The sequence below is a fragment of the Bos taurus genome, chromosome 1 (genome assembly GCF_002263795.3).
Source record: "Bos taurus isolate L1 Dominette 01449 registration number 42190680 breed Hereford chromosome 1, ARS-UCD2.0, whole genome shotgun sequence".
NCBI classification, from domain to species: domain Eukaryota; kingdom Metazoa; phylum Chordata; class Mammalia; order Artiodactyla; family Bovidae; genus Bos; species Bos taurus.
This window is the reverse complement of record NC_037328.1, coordinates 143,445,503-143,454,995: the sequence shown is the minus strand read 5'-3', so window position 1 is coordinate 143,454,995 and position 9,493 is coordinate 143,445,503. Positions and strand designations below refer to the sequence as shown.

Below are 9,493 nucleotides of genomic sequence, written 5' to 3'. Positions count from 1 at the left end.
ACACTGTGTAAATGTGGCACACATGTGTGGGATGAGCACGTATGCTGCATGTACGTATGTGCGTGTGTACATATATGAGCATGTGTGTTGCATGTGGGTCTACGTGTGCACTCATGAGTGCGTGTACACTGTGTGGTGTGGTGCACATACATGTGTTCACATGTGTGCTGGCACTCCTGTGTGTTTGTGAGAACCTGCTGCATGTGTACATGTGTGTGCACATGTGTGTGCGTGTAAGCATGTATTTGTAAGGCAGGACAGATGCTCCAGCAGGCAGGCTGAGGGGCCTCCTTCAGGGCCAGCAGGACCCAGGACGGCACTCATCCAAGACAACAGGAAGTGGCTCTGGGTCCACATGACCACGTGCCCACCCACCACATCCCTCCAGGGAGCCCAGATGTGTTATCTGTGGGCCGCTCTGGCAAGGATCTGCTGAAAGGTGCGACTTCACAGGGGCCTGGGAGGCTAGTGGTGGCCTCATGGGAGCCTCTGGATGGCTGCTATTTACACCCTGGTGTACGGAGACTGGGGGAACCTGGGGCCCCATCCCTCCCTGCTCGACCCCAGGCAGAGGTGGTCCTGTCCCTGCCCCCATTCAGCCCCGGGGTGGATCCACCAGAGCTGACTTCCTCCCTTGCTCCTAGCGCCCTTTGGGCCTGCAGTCATGTCCAGAAGGACCCCAGGCGCCCGCTGGACGGGGAGGTGGGGCGGCTGGCCTCGCCTGCTGTTCTGCGAGAGGCTGACTCTCCTTGACCTCCAGGGAGCCCCACAGCCATGCCGGCCGCCCTTTAAAGAGCAGCTGGTTATCTCAAATGCCAGGCCCCATGCTGGAGCCCTTCCTGCCGGGGACCGCGGGCTGCCGGCAGAGGCCCGGGCGGCAGCTGCTCGGAGAGCTGGAGGCTTCTGATTTGCGTCAGTGCCGAACTAGCCGGGAGGGGCCTTCAGCTGGGCGCCTGGCAGCGTCAGGGAATCAAGGTGACATCACGGCTCCCGGGCTCTGGCCCTGCCTGCCCAGAGGGCCCCCAGAGAGACGGGCTGCGCGTCCACCAAGTGCAGCCTGCTGAGCCCACGCTCCCGGACCCCGCGAGCTGGACGGCTCGGGAAGTGCGGCTTCTGGAAGCAGTGTCTGTGATGCCAGCACCCCGGGGTCAGGCCCGGAGAGGAGGAAGTGGAAGCCGGCTTGTCTGCCCACCGCGGACTCTGGAGGGCTCCCAGGAACAGCGGCTTGCCATCCTGCGGCTACCGGAGGACTCCGGCTAACTGAGAGACTTGGCAGAGCTGGCCGTGATGGCAAACCTACAATTTCCCTGAGATGAGTGTCTCCCTGAGGACCCAAATGGAAACCACAGCTGCGAGAGCGTGTGGGAAGACACTGGCTTTGAGACCCTGTCCTCAGTGCTCTTGGGGCCCCAGGTGTGAGCCAGCAGTCTCCTGGGAGCAGAGAGCGGGTCTGGGCCAGCGGTGCTCCACAGCTCCCGCACGTGGTCCCCAGCCCTCCCCTCGTCACCAACCCCTCCCACTCTGGGGCAGGAGCAGCCGGTCACCTCAGAGACTACACACTTGATCCTTACAAAGGCCTTCGAAGGCCTTTGGGGTCCCCCCAACTCCCCTCAACCTGCTCCGAGCTGAAACGAGTAGGGTGTCCCGCTGACAGCCCTGCACCCTCCGGAGCACCCCTGACAACAGGGTGCTCCCAACTTCTCTGGGCAGGGACCACCCACGAACCCCGCCTCCCTCTGCACCTTGGTGACACCCCTGCGTGTCAGTGGGATCTCGGTTTACCTGCTCGGCGTGGCCCTCCGGACGCAGCAAGCGTGGCGGGGAGGAGTTGCTGTCACCACCCGCTGCAGTGCACGCTGTGCCCTCAGCCTGGGGGCTGCCGTCTCCCCAGCCGCTCTGGGCCCCTGGAGGCCCGAGTCTGCTTGCTGCCGCCCCCCGCAGACCTCAGCGCTGGGTGCCTGGTGCAGGGAAACCTGGGCCCGGATTGTTTACATCTTTCTCATAACGCTCGCTTTCACTCGGGCCCACTGGCCCTTGTTCACGGGGGAGCCAGCTGCCCTCCCCTCCCCTTGGAGAATCAAAGAATCCAGTTGGAGGAGTTTTCAGGGGTCCTGCCCCACCCCCCGTCCCCACCGAGTGACGGCGCAGGCCCAGTGGGGGGATTCAGCGAGGGAACCCCGCACCCCACAGGAACTCTCCGACTCAACCCCGGGCCCATTAACCTCGGGGCCCCACCGCCTGTGAGAGCCTCAGGCCAGGCTTCTCAGGCGGCTGCCCACAGGGGCCAGCTGAGCTGGTCACCCCAGGTCACGGGAGCTGTGCCTGTGAAGACAAGGGGAAGGAGACAGGAGGGCTGGAGCTGCCGTCAGCCGTGGTGTAGAACAGCCCCGTGTCACCAGCACCCCACGACATGGTGAGAGTGCGGCTGCCACGGTCTGTCTGAGGGCCTCCCTCCCCAGCCCTGACCCCCAGCCCCGATTCTGCCCAGAGTCCTGACCGGCTCTGGGTTGAGTCACCCGAGTGTCCCTCTGAGTGTCCTGGGTGTAGCCGTTTCCGGGCGGGCTAAACCACAGAAATCCATTCTCACAGCCTTAGAGGCCAGACGTCTGAAGTCAAGGTGTGGGGAGTGGCCGGCTCCTTCTGAGGCTGTGAGGCAGGGTCTGACCCAGGCCTGGCCAGCTCCTCTTGGTGCCCCTCGCCCTGTGGACACATCCCCCCATCTCTGCCTCCATGTGTGCCTGTCTCTCCTCTGTCACTGGACTTAGAGTCGCCTTGATCCAGGACACCCTCCTCGATCACGCCTGAAGAGGCCACATTTCACGCAAGATCCCACGCTCGGGTCTGGGCCCCCATCAGCCCCTCTGCCAGGTTAGCAGAAAGAACGACCTCTGATCTTTAATATGCGCTCATCTAATTGGAGAAGGAAACGGCAACTCACTCCAGTATTCTTGCCTGGAGAATCCCAGGGACGGGGGAGCCTGGTGGGCTACCGTCTATGGGGTCGCACAGAGTCGGACACGACTGAAGTGACTTAGCAGCAGCGGCATCTAATTGGCCTAACCTGGTGTCTCAGATCAGGAAACTGAGGCCGGAGGATAAAGGAAGGCCTCAGTTTGGGATGGGATGAGAGCAGGGGCTGCTGCTCCCCTGACCTCAGGGGCTCGGTGTGACTGTAGGAGTCCGTCTTGGCCCCATCGGGTGACTCAGACCTCTGGAGGCCACCCTTCTGCCTGCCAGCTCCCTAGCTCTGCTGGTCCTCACTGGCCCTGTGATCTCTGGATGGGTCCACCTCAGAGTGGTCTGGCTTGCTAAGGGCCGGCCGCGGCCCTGGCTCCTCCTGGCCAGCGGGGGGCTGGGGCCAGCCACTCCTACGCCTGGACCCTGAGCCACACCGTGTCGTGCACTGTCGCCGCGACCTGCCTAGGCTCACAGAGCCGGCCGAGCAAGGCCTGGGAGCTGGTTGGCCTGGTGACAGCCGCAGCCTGGGCTGCTCAGAGCAGGGCAGACCCCCTCCCATCCCTGCTCCAGGCCGCCAGCTGGGGTGGCGCCCCACTTCTAAAGGGCGTGGCCTCCAAAGCCGGAGCAGGCCAGGCTGCTTCTGCCCGACCCCAGAGTGGACGTGACTCATGGTGGAGGCCTCCCAGGGGAAGGCGGGGGTGGAGGGGACCAGGCTGAGAGGGGCGGGAAGAGTATCTGGCCACAAATAGCTGCACACATGCTAGCTTCCAACTCCTGCCATGCAGAGGGTGGGGCGGGCCCTGGAGCCGGGGCCCCTGTTGTGGGAGCAGTGGGGACTCCTGGGCTGGGATGATGGGCAGGCTGAGACGCCCCCCACCCGAGAGAGGCCAGGATGTCTCGGGGTGGGGCAGGGCACGCTTTGGTGCCATTGCCAGAGCAGACAGGGTCATCCCTGGGGCTCAGGGTAAGGGGACAGATGGACGCACTTCACCCTGAGCCTCTGGGCATCTAGGAAGATTGCCTCAGCTTCAGGAGTCCCTGGGTACCCCAGGGAGAGGAGGGGCCAGGGGGAAGTGGAACCCTGGCTCCAGAAATGAGACGGGCAGGTGGGCCCTCCGAGGGGACGCAGGAGCCTTGGGGATGGAGGTCGGAGGGCCTGTGGCCCTTCCCTTCACCCACAGAGCCTGGCCCTTGTCTGGGCCCTGCTTGTTCGCCTCACATTTCTGATGGCTGGTGAGCAGCAGCCGAGACGTGGTCCCCATGGCTGTGGTCTGGGGTCACTGGTTTTCCACGCAGGACAGCCCCAGGTGGCCCCTGGAGTAGTCCCAGCCCACTCTGGGGTGCTCAACTCGGGATTTCATGGGACAGAAGTGCCTCTGATGTGGCTCAGGGACACATGGGGCTGAGGGCCTGGGTGGTTTCCAAGGTGAGTTTTCTGTGCAATGAATCCCCAGGCCATGCCCCAGTCAGGGAATGTCAGGGCAGGCTTTTGCAGCCTACCCACCCATACTCTAGCTCCAGCTGGGGGTCTTCTGGGTTTAAGACTCTGGGCACACCCACCCTAGGCGGTTCCGTTTCAGTCTGAGCCTGGGGCCTCGTCTCAGGAGTGTTCAGCTCTCTCCCCATCCCCCGCTGGGACTCCTTCTCCAAGGACAGCTCTGTGTGATACCCCAGCTTGGAGAGTCTGGTTCCCAAGATAGAATGGAGCAAAAGAGCCTAGACTGGGCTGAGTGGGGCTGCAGGGGTCAGGGCTACAGCTCAGCACATCCAGGCATCCACATGAGCAGATGAACCAGTACTCTGGGCGCGTGTCCTGGGGAGGAAGGGATTGGCTGTGACCATGACGAGCTGTTCTACTGCGCATGGTGGCTACACTGAGGGCCTGGGATGTGTTGTCTCACTTAAAGATCTCAACCTTTAACAGAGGTGTGGTGGGCCTCAAGTTTTAGGAGGGAAGCCCCAGGCTGTAACAGCCTCCTGGCCCCACGCTCCAGACAGCAGAACCGAGATTTCCACGTGGCTCATCGCTCAATGCGAGGGTCCTGCCGCAGTAACAAGTGACCATACCTTGAGTGGCTTCAGATACAGCTTTATGTTCATACAGTTTAAGAGGTCTTACGTAAATTGTACTGGGCTAAAGCCAAGGTGTGGGCAGGCCTGTTTCCCCTGGAGGCTCCAGGGAGATCTTTTCCTGGCTTGTCCTGCTTCTGGGGTCCTGCTCTCCTAGGCTCGGAGCCTTCCTCTACTCACAGCCAGTGACGGGCGTCAAACTGTTCCCACACTGCATCTCTCCAGCACTGATTCTCCCCTCCCCCATGTAAGGGACCCCTGCGAATCCCCTGGGCCCGCCCAGAAAATCTAAGGTCATCCTCTCGTTTTAGGGCAGGAGACTAGGGACCCAGTCCCCTTGCTGTATTCACAGGCCCCGGGATTAGAAAGTGAACAGCCTTGCCACCCACCTCACTCAGGGGCCCCAGCGCTCTGCCCACATCATCTCCTTGACCTCACGTGGGTGTGTCTGGCCCCGCCAAGGACAAAGAGCCGCCTCAGTACTCCCCACTCTTCTCTGCTTGCCTCGTCCCGGCGCCAGGCCTGGGTGGCCCTGGAGGATCTGGTGGCCGGGGCACAGGCTGCCCATTGTCATTCTCTGGGTGGATCACACAGAGCCTGGCAGGCCCACGGTGGGTGTCCTCCCGCCCCGGTAAACAGGCCTTTGTTCCAGGGCCTGGGTCCCCCACCCTGTGCTACAATAGCCAAGCCCAGGCTCTGAGTCTGGTTCCCTGCCTACCAGCCAGGCGATGACATTGTCATCTGGTCACCTGGTCAGTGCCATGAGCTGTCACTGGCATCTGATGGACCGAGGCTCAGACCCAGAAGTTCTGGGGCGGGGTGAGCAGAGCCCCCAGGGAGCACTCAGTGTAGAGCTCCCACCGGCCTGGAGGAGAAGGCAATGGGAGAAGGAACTTTAAGGGAAAATTTGAGATTCCAAAGACACGGTAGCTTTGTCGTGGGGCGGGGGGACCCCTTCCAGATCTCTGGGGTGGGGGTGCATCTCACAGCTTTCACGCTGAGTGTTCTCAAGGAAAGGGTGGGCGTCCCACACCCCGTGACATTTACGGGCCTGCTGGCCAGAAAGTGCTGGGTGTGTCTTGATTTTTGTCACTATTGTCACCAAGGAAAAAAGGGAAAGGAGACGGGTGCCCCCAAGGGAGGAAAGAGAGATGGCATCCACAATCGCATTGAGGTTCAGATCTGAAGGAAATGACGCAGGCAAAGGCCAGGATCCCAGAGGCAGGCAAGCAGTCTGGATCCCTGGTTCAGCTTCGCTCCCCACCAGTGTGACCTCTGCTCCAGAGCATCTATTTCGTTCCAAGGGGGACCAATTTCTATCCTGCCTGGGTCTGTGCCCACTCTGGGAGCCACTGATCCCACCTGGATGTGTTCATTGACCTCAGGAGTTGGGGGAAGGGGCAGGCCCAGAAACACATCCACATACAGAAACGTGTCCCACTTCTGCAGACCCTCCAGATAAACCGGGCAAGCCCTTGGGGCTCCTATCCAGAACCCAGGGGACAGAAAGGCTGTGGACCCAGATCTCAGCCTCTGCACAGGGTCTGAACTGCTGACAGCAGTGCGGAACCCTAAAGTCTGCGTGCAGCTTCAGGACCAGGGAGTCAGGGGAGGGAAGACTGCTCTTGTGAACACAGACCCGGAATGGGGTGGGCCTCATCGGTGCGACCATGGGGCCTCGTGCAGGCGCGACAGCGGGGCCTCGTGCAGGCACGGCAATGGGGGCTTGTACAGGTGTGATGATGGGGGCTTGTACAGGTGTGATGATGGGGGCTTGTACAGGGACCATGATGGGGCTTGTACAGGTGTGATGATGGGGGCTTGTACAGGGACCATGATGGGGCTTGTACAGGTGTGATGATGGGACTTGTACAGGGATGATGATGGGGGCTTGTACAGGTGTGATGATGGGGCTTGTACAGGGATGATGATGGGGCTTGTACAGGTGTGATGATGGGGCTTGTACAGGGATGATGATGGGGCTTGTACAGGTGTGATGATGAGGCTTGTACAGGTGTGATGATGGGGGCTTGTACAGGTGTGATGATGGGGCTTGTACAGGGATGATGATGGGGCTTGTACAGGTGTGATGATGAGGCCTTGTACAGGTGTGATGATGGGGGCTTGTACAGGTGTGATGATGGGGGCTTGTACAGGTGTGATGATGAGGCCTTGTACAGGTGTGATGATGGGGGCTTGTACAGGGACGATGATGGGGCTTGTACAGGGATGATGATGGGGCTTATACAGGTGTGATGATGGGGCCTTGTACAGGGACGATGATGGGACTTGTTATGATGGGGCTTGTACAGGGATGATGATGGGGCTTGTACAGGGATGATGATGAGGCCTTGTACAGGTGTGATGATGGGGGCTTGTACAGGGACGATGATGGGGCTTGTACAGGGATGATGATGGGGCTTGTACAGGTGTTATGATGGGGCTTGTACAGGGATGATGATGGGGTTTGTACAGGGATGATGATGGGGCTTGTACAGGTGTGATGATGGGGCCTTGTACAGGTGTGATGATGAGGCCTTGTACAGGTGTGATGATGGGGCTTATACAGGTGTGATGATGGGCCTTGTACAGGTGTGATGATGGGGGCTTGTACAGGGATGATGATGGGTCTTGTACAGGGATGATGATGGGGCCTTGTACAGGTGTGGTGATGGGGCCTTGTACAGGGATGATGATGGGGCTTGTACAGGTGTGATGATGGGGCTTGTACAGGTGTGATGATGAGGCCTTGTACAGGTGTGATGATGGGGCTTGTACAGGTGTGATGATGGGCCTTGTACAGGTGTGATGATGGGGGCTTGTAGAGGGATGATGATGGGGCTTGTACAGGGATGATGATGGGGCTTGTACAGGTGTGATGATGGGGGTTTGTACAGGTGTGATGATGGGGCTTGTACAGGTGTGATGATGAGGCCTTGTACAGGTGTGATGATGGGGGCTTGTACAGGGATGATGATGGGTCTTGTACAGGGATGATGATGGGGCCTTGTACAGGTGTGATGATGGGGCCTTGTACAGGGATGATGATGGGGCTTGTACAGGTGTGATGATGGGGCTTGTACAGGTGTGATGATGAGGCCTTGTACAGGTGTGATGATGGGGCTTGTACAGGTGTGATGATGGGCCTTGTACAGGTGTGATGATGGGGGCTTGTAGAGGGATGATGATGGGGCTTGTACAGGGATGATGATGGGGCTTGTACAGGTGTGATGATGGGGGTTTGTACAGGTGTGATGATGGGGCTTGTACAGGTGTGATGATGAGGCCTTGTACAGGTGTGATGATGGGGGCTTGTACAGGTGTGATGATGGGGGCTTGTACATGTGTGATGATGGGCCTTGTACAGGTGTGATGACGGGGCTTGTACAGGGATTATGATGGGAGCTTGTACAGGGATGATGATGGGGCTTTGTACTGGTGTGATGATGGGGGCTTGTACAGGTGCTGCTGGTGCTCTCTGAGATGATGCAGCTTGCCTGGCACACCACACGACTGGCATCTTTCAGAATTGAGCAGGAAACAGATGGCCCACTCATGGGGGCAGTGGAAGAGATTTGTTAATAAAAAGAACATTTCAGAGGTATTGGCAGGGTTGAGGGAAACAACCAGGACTGCTGAGGCATTATGGCACCTGTGAGCATAGAAGCCCCAGTTAGAAGGGGCACAGGAAGAAGAGCTGTCACCAGGATGAGAGCAGGAGCCTGGGAAAGACCACCTGGCAGGACTGGTGCCCCTGGCTAGATGGCCCCTGTGTGAACCAGCACAGTGAGGCCCCCATTTGCTTCTTCCTTGCCAGTCCTGACCTGCCCCTGCCTCTAACCGGCTAGGCCACAGCTGGAAGCCAGGAGGTGAAGGAGCCAGGTGGGCAAAGTCACCACATACCGGGCAGCTTCCTGAAGCACAGTATAGGCAGGATAGAGAGGGATGGAGGGAGTATGTGGGGTGAGCAGAAGTATCCAGGCATTACCCCCAATTAGTAGTGACCAGACGGTGAAGAGGATGGTGGTGGTGAAGGTGATGGAGGTGGTGGTGATGGTGATGGTGGTGATGTTGGTTGTGATGATGCTGATGGTGGTGGTGGTGATGGTGATGGTGGTGATGTTGGTTGTGATGATGCTGATGGTGGTGGTGGTGATGGTGATGGTGGTGATCTTGGTTGTGATGATGCTGATGGTGGTGGTGGCGGTGATGGTGGTGAAGATGATGGAGGTGGTGATGGAGCTGGTGATGGAGGTGATGGTGGTGGTAATGGTGATGACGGTGACAGTGAAGGAGATTGAGGTGGTGGAGGTGACGATGGTGACGATGCTGGTGATGGTGGTGGTGATGTTGATGGAGGTGATGGAGGTGGTGGTGGTGATGGGGACAGTGAGGTTGGTTGTGATGGCAGTGGTGGTGATGGTGATGAAGCATTTCCAGCATTCCCCAATGCTGGACACGAAGT

At 59.3% G+C, this 9,493-nt stretch overlaps 1 protein-coding gene across 1 annotated transcript; it reads right to left on the bottom strand.

Annotated features, from left to right (window-relative positions):
• Positions 1 to 6,684: 6,684 nt before the first annotated feature.
• Positions 6,685 to 8,548, bottom strand: LOC112448267 (uncharacterized). Its single transcript, XM_024997565.1, has 2 exons — positions 7,362 to 8,548; positions 6,685 to 7,246 (listed from the first exon to the last, which is right to left on the bottom strand). The coding sequence occupies exons 1-2, from the start codon at positions 8,546 to 8,548 to the stop codon at positions 6,685 to 6,687; spliced, it is 1,749 nt and encodes a 582-aa protein (XP_024853333.1).
• Between the last annotated feature and the right edge of the window lie 945 nt (positions 8,549 to 9,493).

Excerpts from the sequence above, each read along its gene's own strand:
- LOC112448267 (XM_024997565.1), bottom strand. The coding sequence starts at position 8,548 with ATGCCAGTCGTGTGGTGTGCCAGGCAAGCTGCATCATCTCAGAGAGCA. Across the intron at positions 7,247-7,361 it reads AAGGCCTCATCATCATCCCT|CCCCATCATCGTCCCTGTAC; the intron begins GTACAAGCCCCA and ends TCCCTGTACAAG.